The 23,309-nt window shown below is 38.4% G+C and overlaps 2 protein-coding genes across 2 annotated transcripts; both read left to right on the top strand.

Annotated features, from left to right (window-relative positions):
- Positions 1-10,836: 10,836 nt before the first annotated feature.
- LOC110909221 lies at positions 10,837-15,736 on the top strand. The gene is made up of 6 exons (XM_022154254.2): positions 10,837-11,298; positions 12,934-13,024; positions 13,144-13,355; positions 13,461-13,488; positions 15,164-15,272; positions 15,473-15,736. The coding sequence occupies exons 1-6, from the start codon at positions 11,014-11,016 to the stop codon at positions 15,552-15,554; spliced, it is 807 nt and encodes a 268-aa protein (XP_022009946.1). The 5' UTR covers positions 10,837-11,013; the 3' UTR covers positions 15,555-15,736.
- An 897-nt stretch (positions 15,737-16,633) lies between these two features.
- On the top strand, positions 16,634-20,546 carry LOC110909222 (uncharacterized ATP-dependent helicase C29A10.10c). Its single transcript, XM_022154255.2, has 7 exons — positions 16,634-17,043; positions 17,132-17,674; positions 17,762-18,943; positions 19,025-19,346; positions 19,556-19,811; positions 20,017-20,181; positions 20,322-20,546. Exons 1-7 carry the CDS (start codon positions 16,930-16,932, stop codon positions 20,434-20,436), a joined length of 2,697 nt encoding a protein of 898 aa, XP_022009947.1. The 5' UTR covers positions 16,634-16,929; the 3' UTR covers positions 20,437-20,546.
- The last annotated feature ends 2,763 nt before the right edge of the window (positions 20,547-23,309 follow it).

The raw sequence follows: 23,309 nt of genomic DNA, 5'->3' as shown, positions 1-23,309 counted from the left end.
CAAGAGAGGATAACGCCGAAGTAGACGCATTGGCAAACTTGGGATCATCAATCAGGATACCAGAAGGGACCCCGATACCGATATTACATATCCTGTATCCTGCAACGGATCCTCGGCATAAGGAAGTAGCAAGTATTCAAAATCCTGGAGTGGTGTATCCTGAAGAGGATCCTAAATCCTGGACAACTCCAATTATGAGATATCTCAAGGAAGGACATATCCCCGAAGATGAAAATCCTAAGGCATTTAGGATGAAGGTATCATGATTCACTATTATAAATAATATTTTATATAAGAAATCTCTTGCAGGACCATACTTGAGATGCTTGGAGGATACTGAAGCCAAAGAAGTACTTCGGGATATACATGAAGGGGATTGTGGTAACCATACTGGGGGCAGGTCATTATTTTCGAAAGTATTAAGGACAAGATATTATTGGCCAACAATGAGAAAAGATGCCGCAGAGTATGCTCGAAGATGTGATGCATGTCAAAGACATAGTAACATAATGCATCAGCCCGCTGAACCGTTATATCCTATTGTTTCCCCTTGGCCATTTATGAAATGGGGCATGGATATAGTAGGAAAATTACCAAAGGCCCCGGGAGGAAAAGTCTTTATGCTAGCTATGACGGATTATTTCTCTAAATGGGTTGAAGCTGAAGCGTTTGTCCAAGTTAGAGACCAAGAAGTAGTATCCTTCATAAAAAGGAATATCCTGACCAGGTTTGGGGTACCAGCTGAAATCATCTGTGATAATGGGTCCCAGTTTATAAGCAAGAGGACCACTGATTTCTGCAAGAGTTGGGGGATCAAAATGATAACGTCCACTCCAGTACACCCTCAAGCGAATGGGCAGGCAGAATCCTCAAACAAGATAATTGTCAACAATTTGAAAAAGAGACTTGGGGGCTAAGAAGGGAAGATGGGCAGAAGAATTACCATTTGTCCTATGGGCTGACAGGACAACTGTGAAGAATGCTACTGGGCAAACTCCATTTTCCTTAGTATTTGGAGCAGAGGCAGTAATCCCGACAGAAATGACAATGCCCACTGTAAGATCTACCCTAAGTGATCCTGAGCAGAATCCTGAAGCCTTGTGTCAAGATTTAGACACTATAGATGAAAAAAGAGATGCGGCAAGGCTAAGGATGGCAGCATATCAACAGAGAATATCCAGGGCATATAACAAGAACATTAGGACCAGAAGGTTTAAGGTTGGAGATTGGGTGCTAAGAAAGGCTTTTCAGAATACTACTAATCCTGCCGATGGCAAGCTAGCCCCAAAATGGGAAGGACCATACGAGGTTGAATCAGAAGCAGGAAAAGGAGCGTACAGACTCAAGAATATGGAGGGGGATATGCTACCAAGGTCCTGGAATGCTATACACCTCAAGCTCTATTTCAAGTGAGTTGAGAATTTAATTTCTAACTCAGGATGGTATGAATTCTACCTTTTTTAAATATGTTTGGTTTAATTTATTCTTTGTAACCCAATACTGACTTAAGCATCGGAGGGGTGTTAGCCAAGCTAACACCCACCTTAGTTTACAATTGTTTTGCAAGATATGTTTCAGGATGTAGCTCCAGGATATGTGCTCAGGATAACTCGAAAGATTAGAGGATTGGCCCCCTCTCTCACGTTTAAGGGATACTGATCCCTTCACAGGTTTAAAGGTATTCACCTTTCTTTCGAATTGGGTTTAAAAACCCCGCCTGGAGCGCAAGTTATTCAGGGATAGTTCAAGGTAGCGGGACCAGTCCATGTAAAAGTGGCTGACAATTTCGTCACTGTTGGCTATATCCTGAATCCTAAAGGTATATGAGGATTGATCACCCTCTCTCACGAAAGGGTATTTTCATACTCTCTAAGGTTTAAAGGTTATCACCTTTCTAAGTCTTGGAGTTTATACACTCCCGCCTGTAGCGCATGAAAATTTGGGATTTTCCCCAGGATATAAGGGATTTATCTCCAGTACACCTTTGGGTTTTGCCCTTGGACATAAAAAATTGCCTAAACAATGTGTTTGAAGGCATTGTACACAGGGGACATTCCCATTAAGGTGGTGGTGCAAAATCTAAAAAGATAGGATTTGGAACTAATGCACTAAGTACCTTGCACAGGGGACATCTTTATGGGAAGAATGGCAAAGGGATTGAAGTTTGATAATAGGTTTATATCCTATCTCTGGTATGATCTTTCCTTTGTAAACATCGTTTAAGTTTTTAGTGACATTATGTTTTATAAAAAGGACAAATATCCTGATATATTCTCAAAGTCTTTTTCAGAATATTTGATTAGGATGTTTGAAACTAATAATAGTTTGGGATTTTGATCATTTAAAAGTGGTTATTAATCAAAAACTTTCTACGAAGCTGAAGTGATGTTTGTAAGTCCTATCGAATAAAAAGTTTACAGTATATTGCTGAGGATACTGATCAGGATATATTGTAAGATAACAATATGGAATTTTTTTGCAAAACTAAGAGTTACGCTAAGTAATGCAAGGTAACAAAAAATAAGTCAAAAGATAGTTATATTATTAACGAGTCAAAAGTTGTGCTTTTGGTTTCACCTCAAACCGAGGCCCATCCGCCAAAAGCACGATTAGTTTTTATCATATCTGTGTAACGGTTGCAGGATATATTTCAAAACAGGACCTGACCACCTAAAACCATTATCACGTTCAAAACAAGTTATACTAATCGATGACCAAAGGCTTCGTCCTAAAACCAAGGACCCATCCACCTTTGGTCATCCCATTGTTCTAGTGCAGGAAATGTAAATTGTTCAAAAGCAGGAAAAGTAAATTGTTCAGACAAACACAACCATCAAATTTAAAAAGTGGGCTCTGGCCTAGGCATAAACATCCATCATCGCCCACTTCGCTGCTTTCAAGGGGCAGCTCCCTCTTCCATCATGTCCTCTCCGGCAGCATCTCCTCCAGCATTCATCCCAACCTTATCAGCAGCATCCCCACCAGCATCCTTTGTAGCACCAGCATCACCTACCTTCTCAGTCACCTTATTGGGTTCCTCTGCAGCAGGTTTTGAGGAGGGCTCCACGGGGTTGCCACCAAGATCCTTCAGTTTCATCTCCCAGACCTTGATGTTCCAGGAAGGGCATTCAAAGCCCAAAGCCTTGGCCTCGTATGCCATTTTTAGCCTGGCCTGGAGGAGGGAGATGACAACTGAATTCTTAAGGTTCTCCCGGTATGAGGCCATATCCTGCTCATGTTGAACCTGGGCTGCGTCGTACTTGGCTTGAGCTTCTTGGGTGATCTTCTGGACGGTGGACTGATGGTCTTGAGTCATGGCCTTGTATTTGGCTTCATAATGCTCCGATTTGGCGGTGGCGATTGCTGCTTGGTCAGCGATAGTAGCCTCAGCCTTCTTCAGTTGGCTCTCCAACATGACGTTCGAGCCACATGCGTCCTCATAAAGAAATACCAGGCGTTCGAGGCCCTGTAACGTAGGTAAACAGGTATCAGCCTAAACTAACATTTATAATTAGCATATGATGCAGGATATAAGCCGGGATACTAACCTGATTGAGGAAACCTGTCATGAATTTGCTGGAATCCGTGAACCCGTGATCCTCATATGGGAATACATGGGGAATAGGAGGATGATCTGCTTCCTTCCTCTTCCGGGAGCTGGAGGCCCGGGTCCTGGACGCTGGAGGAGCTTTGGGAGCGGTGGTGGTCTTTGAACTGCTGGGCTTTGGAGTGTTGGTTGGCTTTGGGTTAATTTCTTGTTTGATGGGTGCAAGGCTGGAATAACTGTCCAACTCATCAAGCTGGAAGCCTTCGAGGTTGATGACCGGCACTGTGTCAAGGGAGAAATGTTTAATTTATGTCATTTATATCTTATAGTCAAATTGCTCATCTATACTTACCGGACATTTCTGAACTGGATTTCTGACTTGAGCTTGTGAGAGACAGGGAGAAGGTTCTTTCGAAGGCAGGAAGACGGTAAATCTCTTTGATCCTGGATTGTGATTCTGCACTTGGGGGTGCTAGGTCTCTGAAATTCGCTGCATGAAAATTAGGATATCAGTCAGAATACAGTTAAGAATATATTTGGGGGTGCTCCTAAAACCCTAGATCCTACCCTTGGTTAGCCAACTAGGCAGGTCAAGACCCCCGTCGATCGAGTCCCTCTTTACGAAAAAGAACTTTCATTGCCACTGATCTTCGTTCTTGGTGGCTTTAAGTATTAAGGGATTTTTGGAAGTGGAAAACAAGAGAAAACGACTATTTCCATGAGATCTCAATCGGTATGCTATGGGAAGGTCTTCAATGCACAAGTTAGGGCAATGACGAGATTTGATTTGGTCAAGCACCATCAAAATCCGCCAGACCATTGGCATGGTTTGGGCGTAACTGAAACCGGTGAGCTCGAAGAAACGAGAAATAAAGGGTGGAAATGGATACCGGAGTCCTAAAGAAAAGGGGTAGGCAAAGAAGCAAACCCACTCACTTGATGACGCGTCTGATCGGACTTCCCGATCGAAGGGGCGAATGACAGTTCCGGTGGGAAAAGCGCCGGAGTCCTTCAAAGCGGCGATATCAGCATTGCTAAAAGAGCAGATCTCTTTTTCTGGTTCTCGGATGAGATTTTGGCTCACGAGGGTTGGGACCGGATCGTTCGGGAGAGATCTTGTTCGCGATGCCATGAGGAATATCAAGCAAATAATAAGGAATTCAAAGAAAGTAGAAGATGAGAGAGAGGACGGATACCTGAAAATTGCTTGGAGAAGGATGATAATAATGAGAGATATCTCAGCTAATTATAGGCTGGATATAGGGGGTGAAGTGTAAAAGAAGTGTGGGAAGTTGCACAAGGTCACCTCAAACGTTATTTCATTATAAGTGCCTCGGTTTGCGAGATAAGATTTTCGAAATATATCCGTTGGATTGGTACACCAACATATATTTGGGGACAATTGTTGTGGGTCATTTTCTAAGCATACATATCCTGACCAATATCCTGCCTTTGTTTGTTCGCTTGTGACCAGGATGCTGGAAGGGGATATTACTGACATCTTGGGTAATATCCTGAGATTTGTTAATTAACCACGTGCAGGTTGAAGACTAAGACTTACCAACGGTCGAAAGGACTTCTTCTCCTCAAGACTCGGACGAAGTTGTTGAAGAAGAGACGTTGAGCCCGAAAGACCAGGTCTACAACGTTCAATGAGGGAATATCCGGTGGATCCCGCAAGTTTATCTTTACTATAAATAGATGTGGCGGATCAGTTTAAGGCACACACTTTCACCAACACTTTCGTATACTTTTGCTCTCTAGCTACTAGCAACCACTGCACACAAACACTTGTACTCAAATCTCATTGTAACACTTAGTTGATCTGCACCACATCCTGCACTGTATCCTGATATTTGAAGCAATAGAAGAACAAGGCAGCTGCGATTGTCAGCTCCCGAGGTTTTATGCCGGCGATCTAGATTGATCAAGGGCTTTCCTCGTACATCTCGTGTCAACCCCTTTACTTTTTGCTCATTGTTTGATCGTAAATACAGCTCAATATCCTGAGCCGTATTCTGAATACTGTTTTTTCTAAACAACTTAACCAACATATTTTCAGCACACTACCTCACTTAACTAATTTGATCACTTAATTGCTTCGGTAATTTTTGACCAAAACAGAGATGGTGTTCCATGTTTAACCCGAAATCGGTAATCTCGTGGATAGAATCCAGATTTTGAACCAACACAACCACAAGAATGAGAAGAAGGTCACTACGAGCTCCGATTCTGATCGGTCTTGAGTGCATTGAGTGTAAAAGAGTTGAAAGAAAGTTGGAAAACCATCCTTCAATGCTTTTCACCGTGAATATGTTTAGATCTATGAAAGATCTTTGTTTATTTGTGTGGAAATCATTCAGATCTAAGTTGTTCTTGGTGGATCGAAGTCAAAACATGAAGTTCTCAAGAACACCATGATGACATCATTCTAGAACACATTAAATCTAGTGATTTAACGGTTAAAAGTTAAGATTCAAAAGATAGAAAGGTGTAGGAGTGCGTGTGGATTAAGAAAGTACAAGATTTAGGTTGAGATCTTACCGGAATCACGAGAAATCGAAGAAAAGGTGAGATTGGAGTGCTGGTCAGACAGGAGAGTGCAAAAGTGGTAAGTTGTGATGTTGACAGGGGCATTTATAGGGTTTCCCAAAAAGGAAAGGGGAGGAGAGGGGTTGGTCGATCGGGTGGCAGCCCGATCGAATGGCTGGTCGATCGAGTGGTAGCTCGATCGAGCGGCTGGTCGATCGGCGGGTCACTTGGTTGGTTAGCAACTTGATTCGAGTGTTCGGTGCGGCGAGTTTTGCCGTTTCGATTGCGATTGCGAGCGTTACGATGCGATAGAGTTTCCTATTCAAATTACTTTTAATCCCAACTACTATATCTAACATACAATCATCATAAATTACTTGCGTTTAGCATTTGCGATTCGATTGTGATTGAGTTTCGATTGCGTTTCGATTAATCACCACAACATAAACATAAATAAACATGCACAAGTAACACATAAGGCACACACACACATAAAACAATAACCAGAATGTGTAATTCGAGTTGCGAGCGCGATTGCGATAGGCGATAAGCGATCAAATAGGCGATAAATATCGAATAAACCTCGATTATTAATAAGTACTCCACATAATACAACTAACATTAAGCATAAATAGACTATCTACGAGTCAAAGAAGTCAAAACAGAAATTGATCAAGGAGTGACAGATCGCAATTAGCAATCTTGTCTCCCTTTGACTTCAATCTTGACTTTGACTTTGACTTTCGAAACACGGGGTGTTACAGCCTCCCCGACTTAAGGGAATTTCGTCCCGAAATTAGGCCGAAGCTGTAACAAACAACTATGGGTACTTCGCCTTCAGTCTGACCCTCGGTTTGAGGGTGGAATGCGGTACTTAGATTAAGCGTAGTACCGAGAGCCGCTTGAAACGTTTCCCACAGTCACGAGGTAAACCGAGCATCACGATCAGAGATGATGTCGCGAGGCGTCCCATGACGATAAATGATCTCATCGGTGTAGATTCGGGCTAATCGTTCTACCTTGTAGTCTTCTCGTATTGGTAGAAAGTGAGCAGATTTGGTCAAACGGTCAACGACAACCCAGATGCTGTCGTGACTTGATGGCGTGCGCGGGAGTTTAGTTATGAAGTCCATGGCTATACTCTCCCACTTCCATATAGGGATCGGGGGTTGTTCGAGTAAGCCAGAGGGTCTTTGGTGTTCAGCCTTGACCTTCGAGCAAGTTAGGCATTTTCCAACGTAGAGAGCGATATCCCTTTTCATGCCCGGCCACCAGTACTTGTAGCGAAGGTCCTGGTACATTTTGTCGGCACCGGGATGAATAGAATACCGAGATTTGTGGGCTTCGTCCATCAAAGTCTGTCGCAAATCGTTCTGCCTAGGGATCCAAATTCGGTCCAGATAATGGAATATCTCATTCGACTTATTCACAAGATGGGCTCCATCGTGGTGAATCCTTTCTTTCTTCAAAGTGTGTTCGGTAAAACACGCATGTTGGGCTTCGCGAATAAGGGTTTCGAGATGATGCTGGGTTGGAACATTACGAGCGCTATGCAAGTAGCTTCGTCGGCTTAGAGCGTCGGCAACGACGTTTGCTTTGCCTGGGTGATAACGAATCTCACATTCATAATCATTGAGAAGTTCTACCCATCGGCGTTGACGCATATTAAGTTCTCTCTGGTCAAAGATATGTTGTTGGCTCCTATGATCGGCGAAGATCGTACACTTGGTACCATACAGGTAGTGTCGCCAAATCTTTAACGCAAAAAAACTGCGCCTAGCTCGAGGTCATAGGTTGTATAGTTCTTCTCGTGGATCTTGAGCTGACGAGACGCGTAAGCGATAACCTTGTCTCGTTGCATGAGAACAGAACCAAGACCAAGGTTCGAGGCATCACAATAGACAATGAAGTCATCGTTTCTGTCGGGTAAAGCAAGGACAAGAGTATTGCAAAGCATGTGCTTGAGGGTTTGGAAAGCAGACTCTTGTTCAGTTCCCCAAACAAAAGGCTTGTCTTTATGCGTGAGGGCGGTAAGCGATACATCGATTTTAGAGAATCCTTCGATAAATCGACGATAATAGCCCGCTAGTCCGAGAAAAGAACAGACTTTAGACGGGTTCTTCGGCGTAACCCAACTCTTAACTGCTTCAATCTTCGCGGGATCGACACGGATACCTTGACTATTGACAATGTGACCGAGGAATTGAACCTCCTCCAGCCAAAATTCACACTTGGAGAACTTGGCATAGAGTCGATTACCTTGGAGTAGCTCGAGAACCAAACGTAGATGCTGCGCGTGTTCGGCTTTCGACTTGGAATATATAAGGATATCATCGATAAACACGATGACGAAGCGGTCCATAAATGGTTTACACACGCGATTCATCAGATCCATGAAAACCGCGGGTGCGTTGGTCGTAAAAGAGTTGAAAGAAAGTTGGAAAACCATCCTTCAATCCTTTTCACCGTGAATATGTTTAGATCTATGAAAGATCTTTGTTTATTTGTGTGGAAATCGTTCAGATCTAAGTTATTCTTGGTGGATCGAAGTCAAAACATGAAGTTCTCAAGAACACCATGATGACATCATCCTAGAACACCTCAAATCTAGTGATTTCACGATGACGAAGCGGTCCATAAATGGTTTACACACGCGATTCATCAGATCCATGGAAACCGCGTGTGCGTTGGTCGTAAAAGAGTTGAAAGAAAGTTGGAAAACCATCCTTCAATCCTTTTCACCGTGAATATGTTTAGATCTATGAAAGATCTTTATTTATTTGTGTGGAAATCGTTCAGATCTAAGTTGTTCTTGGTGGATCGAAGTCAAAACATGAAGTTCTCAAGAACACCATGATGAAATCATCCCAGAACACCTCAAATCTAGTGATTTCAAGGTTAAAAGTTAAGATTCAAAAGATAGAAAGGTGTAGAAGTGCGTGTGGATTAAGAAAGTACAAGATTTAGGTTGAGATCTTTCAGGAATCGTGAGAAATCGAAGAAAAGGTGAGATTGGAGCGCTGGTCGGACATGAGAGTACAAAAGTGGTAAGTTGTGATGTTGACAGGGGTATTTATAGGGTTTCCCAAAAAGGAAAGGGGAGGAGAGGGGCTGGTCGATCGGGTGGCAGCCCGATCGAATGGCCGGTCGATCGACTGGTCACTTGGTTGGTTAGCAACTTGATTCGAGTGTTCGGTGCGACTAGTTTTGCCGTTTTGATTGCGATTGCGAGAGTTGCGATGCGATAGAGTTTCCTATTCAAATTACTTTTAATCCCAACTACTATATCTAACATACAATCATCCTAAATTACTTGCGTTTAGCGTTTGCGTTTCGATTGTGATTGAGTTTCGATTGCGTTTGATTAATCACCACAACATAAACATAAATAAACATGCACAAGTAACACATAAGGCACACACACACATAAAACAATAACCAGAATGCGTAATTCGAGTTGCGAGCGCGATTGCGATAGGCGATAAGTGATTAAATAGGCGATAAATATCGAATAAACCTCGATTATTAATAAGTACTCCACATAATACAACTAACGTTAAGCATAAAATAGACTATCTACGAGTCAAAGAAGTCAAAACAGAAATTGAGCAATGAGTGACAGATCGCAATTAGCAATCTTGTCTCCCTTTGACTTCAATCTTGACGTTGACTTTCGAAACATGGGGTGTTACATCGGGCCGAGTTGATTTTTAGGTTTTGGTTCTAAAACTGATTTAGGGTTGCACCTCTAGTTAAACAGACCAATTTTTGGGTTAGTTAACAAAAGAGCCAAACTTGGTTCAAGGTTCAAACCGGTTTGGATTTTATCGATCGGTTTCTTTACTATCTTTTTAGCAGTTTCAATTGTTTTCTATCGGCTTGGTTCGGGATCAGACCGGTTTCAAATGTGAGGATTACAAACACACCCAAACCAGTTTCTCTCACCGTCGATTTCAAAACCAGTTTTTGATCAAATTGATTTTTGGGTTTTCCAAATTAGTTTAGGGTTGCACCTTAAGTTAAAAGAAATATTTTCTTTAACTTGGAAGTAGTATTCTTTCAAATTCAAATCTTGTTTTTGGTTATTGGTTTGGTTAATTTATCTTGTATAATGTAATTTAAAGCAGTCTTATTTGTTAGAAATAATAGTAGTTTTAATTATGTAATCAATTGACTCATATACTGTTACCTTAGTGAATCATCCCGTAGGTTACATAAGTAATAGAGCGTTTCTTTCATTTCAAAGTTTATGTCAGCACTATTAAAAAATATAATTTACTTTGAGTAACCCGTGTAACACACGGGGTATTTAAACTAGTAAAGATATAAAATAAACAATGTTTTGGATTTTAAATATTGTTATAGGTTGTGTTTTAAGCCGATTAGTTAATTATTTTAATCATTTTGCAATATAGATACTAGTATAAAGGACCCGTACGTTGTGACGGATTCGTAATCATATACGTAATTTAGATAAACCAAACAAGTTTCTCTTGGTTTAGTGGTTGGTATTGATAAGTATAAATTTGTATTGTTATTAAAGGTTATAATGGAAAGAGTTGGATGGAGAGCGTTTTAGGTGTATTTGTCAAATGAATGTGGATTTACGCACTCAATGGTAGTAGAAAGGGCACAAAAAGTAGTACAAAGTTAAATAATTGAGGGATAATAAGTAATAACCATGAACACTAATACATATTTCTTTGAAAAAAAAAATAGTTTAAACACACTATGTCAACTAAACAAAAACCAAGGGGCTACCAACAAAAATCAAACGCTTGCTTGTAGACAACAAAAGCATCAATCATTACGATTACGTTTATGCAAATTCCCCCAAATCATCACCCCCATCCCTAACCCTAAAAACCCTAATTCCTTCAAAATCAACCAAAATTAGGCCTCAATAATCTCTCTCGAGCACAAAACCACACATCATGGGCCGAATTTCAGTAGAATCCGCAAAAACGGTGTTGGAGGTGGCAGAAGTGGCATTCAAAGCGGTCGAATTCTCGCACAAACATCCTATCCACTACAAGAACGGGAATCAGGATAAATTGGATCATAAGGAGGATGATACGACACCGTTGGATGTGAAAGAAAAGGAGTTGGAGGGTTTGAGATTGGAGAATCAACGGCTGAGAGATTTGCTTGAAGAGAATGTTAAACTTCTTCAGAGTATTTCGGAGTCGCCTTGCTTGTTGGAGGATTGTCCTCCTGATGTATGTGTTTTATTAATATTATTATTGTTATTATACTTGCTGTTTATGTTTATGTATAGATGATTAGATCTAGATGAAGTGCTTGTAGTTACTAGTATTCATGATATTGTTTGGGGATTATGTTAGAAGTTAGAACAACCATGCATACTTATAGTTGTATTTAGATTTGATCAATGTTTTTTTTAGAACCTGACCGTATAGCGAAACGGTCGCCTTACCGGTTCACTGGTCGGACTGGATTTGAAAACCAGGTGACGTCATAAATAATATAAAAGATAAAATTGTATACATATTTGTAATAAAAAGCAAAATACGAAAAGAAAATATGAACACTTGATAAATTAAATATGGACTCTTGAGTACTAAACAAATAAGAAAATGAGTTTTTGAAGAAAAAAGTATAAAAAAACTAAAAGTAAGAAAATCCAGCCCGACCACCTGGTCCTGTTCACCCAGTTCATCGGTCTGACTGGTGACCAGCCGGTTCAAATGCTGAACGGTCAAACAGGCTTAACCGGATTGGTGTCATGCCCGGTTTCAGGTGCAAGCGGTCTGGTTTTGAAAATACTGGATATGATTGCGTTCAAAGTGATAACTAGCATTACTGATTTTTGATGCTCTAGTTTTCGACTATGTAGTTAATATCCCGATATATCAGTGATATATCGGTTATCGGTCCCCTACCGAGATAACGGTGCAAAATATCGGTCAGAATATCGGTACCGATAATATCGGCGATATTGACCGACATTTGACCAATATTGGGCCGATATTTGACCAATATATCACCGATTTTCCCGATATCAGTACCTTTCTTCTTATTTCTCCTATTCGTCTTTCTTCTTATTGCTGCATGAGTGTTTTAAGTCTTAATTGTTAGTTGTTACTGTTAAATGTTACTGTTTTAAGTCTTAGTCAGTTCCTACTTGCTACAATTGTTAGTGTTTTGCAAGTTGCTAAAGGTTAATTGGTTAATGGTAGGAGAGTATCCTGAATTGTTAGTATTATATTGCTAGGATGAGGATCATTACAGAACACTAAATATTGCGAGAACAAAAAGAACAACTCTAAATCACTAAATTTTGGGATTTAAGGTTGATATTTTTTTAAACTTTATGTTTCTTACATTCATATATATATATTACATATACATAAAAAACCATATATTTTTACCTACACATAGCCTACATACATGTAGGCAATTTAACCTACACATAACCTACCTATGTGTAGGTTATGTAAAAACTGAAAATTTTCCATATTTTGTTTTGAATTCTAGTGTGAGAAACAATAAATCTTACATTTGTAACATTTTCATTTACTTTTGAGGTTTTTAGGATTGAAAAAATGAGTAATTCATTTTGTTCTGTGTGTTCTCGCAATATTTAGTGTTCTGCATAGAATCTTCCCCTATATTGCTATATATATAAATTTAGCAAGTTTTTGAAATTACCGATATCCCACAGATATCCTACTGCGATAACCGATACCTCAAATATCGGTCCGTGACCGATATATTTTACCGCATTAACTACTTAGGTTTTCGACAAACTTTGATAATTACTTCAGGATTTTTATAGTAATTTTATGCTGATATTGTCATTTTGCACAGACTTATAAGTAATGTTATTGCAGCTCCATACACGTATTATGGATACTGTTGAATCTCCAAAGTTCTTGAGTCAACTTAAGACTCTCCATAAAGATTCACTTGATGGATTACCTGGTAAATATTATCTTGAAGATGCCTCAGGGTTACGTTACTGTCAGCTCATATGATTTCCGTTTTCTTTTTAACTTGCATCTATTGATTATTACAAGTGGATTTTGTAACTTTGCTGTTAGGAATTGATCTTCAAGTGGATGAAATATTAATCAACGTTGGGCGTGAAGAACCAAGCTTGTGGATATGGGTCACTGACGAAATGGTACACGGTAACGTTGAAGAGAAGAGCGGGATCGATAACGAGAATTACGTAGTTATTAATCAGGAACAGGTGGTGGATGGCATTGCCAATTTTATGGCCAGATGTGTTCTTTTAAACCCAAAAGCTAAGGTATGTAACACCCAAACGCGTGTTCATGTTTAAAGTTTACTTAAATAGAAGTTCTTTTCAGTTTTCCCGAGTCTCATATCGTTTTAATCTTTTCCGGAAATGCAGAGTTTGACGCCGGAGGAGATGCAAAAGAGTAAGTTTGTAAATTTATGTTTAATAATTAATACATGAAATGGTGTGATTGTGACCATTTTTGGTTTAATGTAATTTATCCTGAACGTAGGAGTCTGCTGTAAAAGCTAGTTAATATCTTTATCTTTGTTGGCTGTTGTTGGGCTTCACACTTTTTCTTCAGGGTCGTTCTTTAATTTTACTGTATGTTTACAAATTAATAGAACGAGAATAGTAAATCTAAAACTTAAAGTTCTAATTTGCATCTTGATTGAATAGGAAAGTTGTCAAAAATCAAAATTTTGACCTGTAATCATCAAGTCGGTTTTTGCTTCTGCAATCTATCATTATCTTCATCATAGTTGTCAACAGTGGACGCTATGGTCGCTATAGCGAATAGCGTAGCGTATAGGTGAAAGGTCATAAATAGCGGGATTTCAGTTTATTTATTTATTTATTTTTTAAAAATATAAATAGCGATTAAATATAGCTATAAAATAATTGGATTTTAGGTTTTTGTTAAATATACATGTAAAATAGTGTATATACCAGGGTATTTTGATATAATATACATATAATTTTTTTTTTATTTTTTTCTAGTGTATCGCTCTTTATAAAATAGTGCTCGCTATTTATTACTATTTGCTATGTAGCATATAGGTAACAATTAACAACTATGTTCATTTTTTTAAATTTTGTTACACAACAACAGATGAAAATATAAGGTAAAATTGGACCTCAGACACAGACTTCTTATTCGTATGAACATATAATACATGATTACATCTCTTATTTGTATGCTGTTCAATAGGGGATGATTTTTTATGTTGAATTTTATGGACAGATGTTTTAACAATTGTATTTGAATAATCAATGGAGGAATGCCAACGGGCTTCTTTTGCTGCATCTTAATATCGAACCAATTTAAGACTAGACCAATATTGATATATGAAAATGCAATTTATTTTCTGAATCAAACTTTGTAAATTTGAATTAGAAAGAACTCGAGAAGATGACTGTCTTCTACTTGTGTGACTAATAGTCGAATATTAGAATGCACCTTATATGATTTTACTCTTACCATAATCAGTTTGTTTAACAAACACGAAACACCAATATTTAAAAAAAAACCCAATAAAAGATGATTGTTGATTGTAGTAACCATAACTGGTCTTAATCTTCAACTTACTTTAAGATGGGGCTTCTAATTTGTTTCTTAAAAGAGTTAAATGCCATTTTAGTCACTGTGGTTTGGACCATTTTGCCAGTTTAGTCCAAAGGTTTCATTTTTCGCCTGTGGGTCCATAAAGGTTTCACTGTTGCCATTTTAGTCCACTGGGTTAACTTCATCCATTATTTCTGTTAACAAGAAGGGCGATTCGGTCATTTTATATGACCGAATTGCCTTTCTAGTTAACAGAATTACATATAAAATGATCGAATCGCCCTTCTGGTTAACAGAAAAAATGGATGAAGTTAACCCAGTGGACTAAAATGGAAACGGTGAAACCTTTTTGGACCCATAGGAGAAAAATGAAACCTTTGAACTAAACTGGCAAATGGCCCAAACCATAGGGCCTAAAATGGCATTTAACTCTTCTTAAAAATTTGAAACATTTATCAAGTTTGTTTCCTCAGTTATTATTTTCTAATTTAGATTAAAGTCTAATACATGCTTCAACATTTTGAATTTGCAGAGCTGAGCAGGGCATTGGGTGGCATGAGCAAGTTTGAGAAGGTATTAGAAATATGGCATGCTGGACAGATTTTCTATTTGATGGCTACTTGGGGGCTTGCTTTAGCAGGGTGAGTTCTTGCTCTTCTTTTTGCCTATTTTTTCCGTTTAGATTTGAAGTGAAGGAATATGGTAACTTGATGAATATTCAAGTATTTATATATGCTTTTATCTACATTTTTTCTATTTCTTTTGTAACTTATAAACATCAAGGATAAGTTTATGATTTTTGAATAAAGTTTGCTGATGGAAGATGAAATTGTTTTAACAGGTTGTACCAAAGTCGAGCAGTGTTACGAGTTGCAGCAAAGGGAGTCCATGCAACAAGCAAACTTGCTATGAAAGCTCTTTAAGTTGTGAAAACATGAAACATGAAAATTGAAAAAGTGTAAATACTGTTGTATATGTGCAATTCGAATAACTGTTTATTATCTTGATTTTCGTTTTTATTCTGATTGTAAGATAAGATTTGATTGCTTTACTTTAAAAATGGCTTTGTAAATATATCATTGACTAGTGTGTTTCACCTTGGGTTCCTTAGTCATGTGGTTTTGGTCAATCTTATAACTTGATGATTTTAATACTTTTCTCTTCTTTGATGCACAGCCGTACAACTCCCTTTAACTTTAAATGAGCTTTCTTTTTCAGCTTTCTATTCTTAAAATCAACTTTCTCGTACCGTCCGAATGGTGTGGATGTAATGCACATGTCTAAAATACACAAGAAAATGTTTAGGTTTGATGCATCATCAATGTACATCAAACTGCATATTTTTATACATGTTATAGGCATTAAAATTGCACCACACATATGGTTTAACATGTTATAGATGGTTGGACTCTTTCATAGAAATAAAAATAAGTAAATTTTTATGTCAATAACATGCATATTATTGCAACACAGGGCTGCCCAGGTGGGAAGAATACAATGATTATCTTTGATTAGTTACAGCTGCTCAAACACAAGTGAAAACAAATATTTACATCTATTTTGTTTTCTTGTTTGCATGGTTTCATACACTACTTACCTAACAACAAAAGTTGTGTGAAGAAACCAAAGACAGCTGGCTGGTGAAGGATTGCTGTTTCCAAGCATTTAATGACAGGGCCCTAAAACGTAAACTATAGACATGACTGCTCTAAGTTAGGGCCCTAGATCCTTAAAACTTAAACTTGAAAGCTCTAAAAACGTGTATGCGAATAAATAAAGCGAGGGCCTTAGATCCTTATAATTCAAACTTGAAAGCTCTAAAATGTTTAGTAATTATAATTAATATAAAAGATTGAAAATAAGTTGACCCATATTATTTTTTGAATGGCTTAAAAAAGTTGAATAGTTTAGATTAATCTTTTTTTTTTCTATTTTAGTTAATAACGTTAAATGTATAAAAAAGAAAGTTGTATTAAAACGACAATGGTTTAGATACATAGATACAAACATGAAACTTTTTGGGTAAGTTTCCAAGAAACGAGACTGTTAAATTTGGAAGAAACTGTTGTTCTTTTGGAAAGTAGATCCTATTGACTAGGAGTCAACTTGGCATATCCTTTCCTTAACAACACCATCCTACTTTTAATTTATTTATTCCTCATTTTGTACCCGTTACTGCTTTAAATCATTAATCGTTCGCGCTTTTGAAATTACAAGGCTTAATCCTCCGGTGCCTGTTTTGTATGCAACATCACCATTTCTAGTGATCAAGAAAGTTTGCTTGTCTTTGTTACGGAAATGTCATCGTCTAGTAGCTGGAGAAAGCCAGAAACAAAGAACCGAGAGTTGATCGACGTGGTGTTTGCTTGGTCGATTTTGGACGTACTCAACAAAGATTTTTACAAGAACAAGGTTAGTTGTTATATATGTTTACACACTTACACTTTGGTTTAACAAAAGAAAAAGAAAGTCATTTTGTTATAAATGTATCTATGAACAGGTTAACAAAATCCCAGAAAGATTTTCATCGTCGACTGCTTACACCAAGTCGTTTGTCGACCCACTACTCGAAGAAACCCATGCTGAATTGCTGTCCAGTATGAACGGAATTTCTCGAGCATCTACTCGTGGGATCATGGTTATATCGGAAGAAAAAAAAGATATTAAGTTCCCTAATTACTACTTGTACAGCATATATTTTGAAAAGAAGAGTAGAAGTGAAAATTACGAGCCTGAGGTGGGAGATCTCATCGTGTTGACAAATGTAAAACCAAGACGCGTTAATGATCTCCGGCCCTATGTCATTGCTTCGGTCCAAAGGGTCCACAATGAAGATCATGCCACAACCCAAGTTATATCCTCGAAGCCCATACCGTTTTCTTGGATACAATCACACAAAGGAGGGAAAGTGATCAATAAAGTGTTTGCAGTTAATCTCATGAACTTGACGACGAATACCCGTATCTGGCAAGCTTTGCACTCTAGTTTGGATGGGAATAAGAACATGAAAATGATCAATAAAGTGCTTCAAACTGACTCAATGGTAACAACTTAAGATTTAATAATCTTTTTTCACATATTTTAAATGCATATGAGACCAATATTATGGAGTGTTTGTTTCAATTTTCAGGGTAAAGAAAAATGTGCAATATGTACCGTTGAAGATACGAAGAAATCTGCTTCACCGATCTTGCAAGAAGCAATGTGCGGTTTTAATTTGAATTCATCCCAAGAAACCGCGGTCTGGAGTTGCATCACGGCTAGAGAATGCCATCATCAGGAGAGCGTAAACCTGATATGGGGTCCACCCGGGACAGGAAAAACAAAGACCACCGGTTGTCTTTTATTCGCTCTATGGGAACTGAAATGTTGCACATTAACTTGTGCCCCGACAAATAATGCTGTGTTAGAAGTTACAAAACGTTTCATGAGTCTTGTAACAGGTTCACTCAAGTATGCCCCTTATGGTTATGGAGACATAGTTATATTTGGGAATGGTAAACGAATGAAAATCGATGATTTTCAAGAACTCAGTCAAGTGTTTCTAGAAAACCGCGTATCGGCTCTTGCTGCTTGTTTGTCTCCTATTATAGGTTGGCGAAGCAAGGCAGGATCTATGATACGTTTACTAAAATTCCCAGAAGCTGAATACCGTTTGTATAACGTAAGCAGTGAAAGAAAGGCGGATGATGAAACAGATAGTGATGATGCTGAAGATAGTGATGATGATGATGAGTTTGGTTTGAAGGAAAAGGTGATGAAAAACAAGAAAAGCGACGATGATAAGCTATCTATTAGAGAGTTTATCACAAAAAGATTCAATGTTCTTGCAGAAGAACTGACAACTATGGTCAGAAACTTATACACACACATGCCAACTTCTTTTGTTACTTTAAAACTAGCAAAGAAAATGATGACACTAATCAGCTTGGTTCAGTCACTCGGTGATTCAGTTATCCAACCGTTTGCCATTTCTGAACAAACGGAGATAACTCTCACGGAGTTTATGGTCACAAAGGATTTCCTTCAAACAGCTAATGAAGTCCTTTGTGAAACCGTTTCTTTCCCTAACTTCAAAGATGATCAAGAAGCTGGGAATTTTTGTTTGATGAATGCATGTTCGGTGTTCTGCACTGCGTCGAGCTCAAGTAGATTGCACTCCCTTGATCAGACTAATGTCGAGTTATTGGTCGTCGATGAAGCTGGTCAACTTAGAGAATGTGAATCTGTTATCCCTTTGCAACTCTCTCGTCTTCGTGATGTTGTACTCATTGGAGACGAAAGACAACTCCCTGCTATGGTTACAAGCAAGGTATGTATGTAGTTGGCAACATTACGCAACTTTGTAAATGTTTAATGCATTAATATTTCATTAATAAGCTGAACTTGGCAGATATGTAAGGAGGCACAGTTTGGCAGGAGTTTATTTGAGAGATTAGTGTCGCTAGAACACACGACACACTTGCTAAATGTCCAATACAGAATGCATCCCGATATAAGCTTGTTTCCAAACAAAGAATTCTATGGTGATAAGCTACTTAATGGTCCAAATGTAGAAGAAAACAGCTACAAAAAACAGTTTCTTGAAGGAGACATGTTTGGATCATACTCTTTTATACATTTAGCCCAAGGGAAAGTCGAGTTTGATGGATATAGTGGGAAAAACATGGTGGAAGTTGCTGTCGTTGTTGAGCTGCTTGCGAAACTTCATAAAGGTACCTCTTTTCATTATTATTTTCCATCAAGTGGTTTTAAATTTTTTGTCGTCCTTAAGTTGATACATAAACAATAAGGACATAAATATTAATTGTCTATTATCACCAACTGTTTATATCTAATCAAATCATTAATCATATACATATTATAGTCATGAATATTACAAAAAACCCCGACTAATATAATCTCTATAATAATATATATACAGAATCTGTGAAGAACAAACAAAAGATTAGCGTCGGTTGCATTGCACCGTATAAAGCTCAAGTTACTGCAATACAAAAGAAACTTGGGGACATTTATCAAACTGGAGAAGACTTTTATGTGAAGGTTGGAACTGTTGATGGATTCCAAGGTTGTGAAGAAGACGTGATAATTATATCAACTGTGACCGGTGTCGGGAGTGATTCGATTGGTTTTCTTGGTACGCGCCAAAGAGCAAATGTGGCTCTAACCCGAGCAAGGTAACCTACATAAACATTTTAATTTTTGTATGGCGAGTTCTTTATGACAATGTTTCCACATAGATGTTTAAAGAAAAATATATATAATAAAAATAATAAAAGAAAATGAAATCCGGTTCAACCAGTCTGATCGGTTTCCTATCCGACGGCACGTCCCATCAGTTTGTGAAAATAGTGGTTTAGATAACTTTTTTCGTTTGTTAAGGCATTGTCTGTGGATATTGGGAAATGGAGACACTTTGAAGTCTAGCAGCGAAATTTGGGAGCGTTTAGTGGACAATGCGAAGGTTCGTTGTTGTTACCACGAGGCTGACCAGGACGAGTGTTTGAGTCGATTGATCACAAACACCTTAGAAGAGCACGATGATGGGTACGAATATTCCATTTATTATTTTTTAAGAGACATAAAATTTTGGCCTATTTTGATTCATAATAACATTGAAGCTAATTTGAGATATACCAAAGTTGAATGTGTGTTCGTTTTTTTTTTTTCTTTTTTAATTTTGGAAGGAATTTTGAGAATGGGTGGTTATCAAATCGAATTGCGGCTATGAGTTTAACAAAAGGGGTAGGATCTTCATTGTCATCGTCATCAAGGTTCAGCCAAAACTGTAGGAAATGGTAATTTGTATGAAAATGTTACGAGACTTGTAAGAACTATGTTAAACCAAGCTCATAAGCTGGTGTGTATCTATATGGTCATTGATAATGTACTTAAAGTTATATTTATGTCTATACTTTGTTTTAATTTTTAAGTGTTAATACTTTCTTTAAGTGACTTCAACATAAGCCAGGTAGCACGAGCACGGCAGGCTGGATAACAAGTCAAGCTTGGTCCAGGCTAAAATGCGCCTCTTTTTAAAAAAATATTAATAATATTGTTTGGGTCCTGGGTTCGATTCTCACAAGGGGGTTTTTCCCATATTTATTGGGTTTTCTCCTGAATTGGTGTATAGGCTTTATGCCTAGTGGAGATGGATATGATCGGGTGGTTCCGCTGGTGGCACGATGATACTATAGTGGTCCGTCAGTGATCCAAATTTGCCGTTCAAAAAAAAAAAAAAATATTGTTTGGGTCAAAAAGAGTTCTAACCTAAATTTGCTCGTGTTGAAATGAGATAGCTTTAATCAAAAGAACATAAAAATAGGTGTTTGGGTCAAAACGAGTTCTGACCTAAATTTGCTCGTGTTGAAATGAGATCGCTTTAATGAAAAGAACATAAAAATAGGTTCACCAGCTTCTGTTTATGGTGGTGGTGGTGTTGGCCTTAAACTTGGAAGAAAAGGGAGTATGCTCTAGCGTGTATACAAATAAATTAAGGGCTTTAGATACTGTAAAGAGCTCCCTGGGTTTAAGTACCGGCATTACTAGGTGCGAGACGTTTTGTGGGACATCATGAGATGTGATTTCTTCTAAGAAAGAGGCCCCTGTGAATTTTCTTACGGACCCTATGGAAGGGAGATCTACTGTCACACCCTCAAAATCCACAAGTGGAGTACTACCGCGAGGCGTGTGACGATCCAGCCATCAATCATACTGAACAATAAAAATAGTAGCATTCACCAACCATAAGGATCAGTGATAATCATAGTTAAAATCCAAAAGTTGTTAAGTTCAAATAACAGTTTAAGTAAGTAGCGGAAGCATACTAGAATAGGTTCAACAAAAGATCAAGTTTCTAAATTATTTAAGAAACCCAACACACGGGTTTAGACGACCACTACACATCCCCAAGCTGCAAGCTCCTGAGTCACTGTGTACTTGCAAAGCATGCAGTAGGGTATCAACATAATGTTAGCGAGTTCACGAGTCGTCCAGTTTTAACTTTTGAAAAACGTAAGTTGTTTAGATAAGACATTTATAATCACGTTATGGGGAGCTAAACCATCTGTAAGCTCACTAAACTGTCGATACCGAAACTGCTGACGTAAAGTTGTTGTGCCTCGAGTCAATGTCTATCATCATTGACCAAGATGCAAGCTCTACTAGTTCACGCCCGATTCCCCCGGTCACGGTGTGAGGTTGTCAAACCTAATAGCGCTATCAACTAATAACCCGTTCGCCCCCGGCGATTAATCGGAGTTGTAAGCAGGGACTTTTCATGATAGAGATTCGTTTAGTTTTGCTAGTTGTGATTTATAAATAATATCCAAACGTATCCCCCCGGAGATAGTAATTTAAAGGTACCCATTCGTATTTCCCCCGAAAATAATAGTTTGAAAGTATTTTTCCGAAAGATGGCAGTTTGTCCGTGTCCCTCCATGGGACGCATGCTCTTAGTGTGTGAACTCACCTTGGGTTGCTCGGCAGATGGTTTACTTGGTCAAGTGTGTTGGTCAACCACGTCCTAATATGGTTACCAGTTATGGAGTTATGGTCAGACTTGGGTACAAATAGTCACGTATATACTACATGTACCTAACACATAGCATACATATCATACCAGTGTCCTATACGTTATTGGGCCTGTTCTATCGTTTTAACAGATTAGATCACAGTAGCACATAGTCCATTTGAACAGTAGCAGGAACCACACACGCAACCCAAAACATGTTGTCACATACTATGACCCAATAACGGAGACGAGCAGCCCAGTCGAGACCAGGTGGTCTCGACTCGAGAGCATGAGGTCTCGAGTCCATCCGGAAGGTCTCGAGTAGTGAACCTTTGTGTTACACACACCAAAACAGATCAAATCATCAAATTTCAAATATTCTAAACATATTCATACTGTTCATCATATATTTAAATTGTTCTTCATCGGGGTTTTCATCATCCTAACGAAACAACTCTAACATACATTACTGTTTCATTCCTTTGAATCAGTATGAACACATCTAACATCATTTTATCCTAAAAATCATTTTGACATCATTATTATAAACAATTTCAGCCTATACTCATAGTACAACATCATCATTTATATTGTTTCATTGAGAAACCATGTCCTATTTACATTAATATTTCTAAAACATGAACCATTATCATCCAAATCAACCCATAACTAGCACCAAAACAAATTTGTATTCAACACACAAATTATCGGTTCCTCTTATTTACCCTTAAACAAGTATCTACATCAATTAACCATTTTTAACTCACCAAATCACACAAAATCATGCAAAGAGACATCTAAACAATGCATGTATAACATTCATAAACTAAGCACCCCTAATGCACATTGCCATCTAGTAGTCATGAATACTAACCGGATGGTGCTCGGGTGTGGGAGTGGTGTGGAATCAGCCGAAAAGGAACCTCCTAGCTAAGAATGCGAGGTAAAATGAGAGCTTGAGCTGCTACTGTTGGATCCGAGACAAGAGGAGAGGATGATGTGGTTAGGGTTTTAGTGAGAGGAAGTAGGAGAGTCTGGGAGTGAGTGTGAGGGAATGTTTGGGGATTGGTGAGGTGAATGATTGTCAAATCATTCTTAGTGTCGGCTGGTCATAAGGGTTTTATACCCTTCCAAGCGGTGCACCCTAAAAGGGTTTTCACAG

Source organism: Helianthus annuus, chromosome 14 (assembly GCF_002127325.2).
Source record: "Helianthus annuus cultivar XRQ/B chromosome 14, HanXRQr2.0-SUNRISE, whole genome shotgun sequence".
NCBI classification, from domain to species: Eukaryota; Viridiplantae; Streptophyta; class Magnoliopsida; order Asterales; family Asteraceae; genus Helianthus; species Helianthus annuus.
The sequence above is the reverse complement of the archived record's forward strand: the minus strand, read 5'-3'. Positions and strand labels throughout refer to the sequence as shown.

Excerpts from the sequence above, each read along its gene's own strand:
- LOC110909221 (XM_022154254.2), top strand. The coding sequence starts at position 11,014 with ATGGGCCGAATTTCAGTAGAATCCGCAAAAACGGTGTTGGAGGTGGCA. Across the intron at positions 13,356-13,460 it reads TTTTAAACCCAAAAGCTAAG|AGTTTGACGCCGGAGGAGAT; the intron begins GTATGTAACACC and ends CCGGAAATGCAG. Across the intron at positions 13,489-15,163 it reads GCCGGAGGAGATGCAAAAGA|AGCTGAGCAGGGCATTGGGT; the intron begins GTAAGTTTGTAA and ends TTGAATTTGCAG.
- LOC110909222 (XM_022154255.2), top strand. The coding sequence starts at position 16,930 with ATGTCATCGTCTAGTAGCTGGAGAAAGCCAGAAACAAAGAACCGAGAG. Across the intron at positions 18,944-19,024 it reads CTGCTATGGTTACAAGCAAG|ATATGTAAGGAGGCACAGTT; the intron begins GTATGTATGTAG and ends TGAACTTGGCAG. Across the intron at positions 19,812-20,016 it reads GTGGCTCTAACCCGAGCAAG|GCATTGTCTGTGGATATTGG; the intron begins GTAACCTACATA and ends TCGTTTGTTAAG.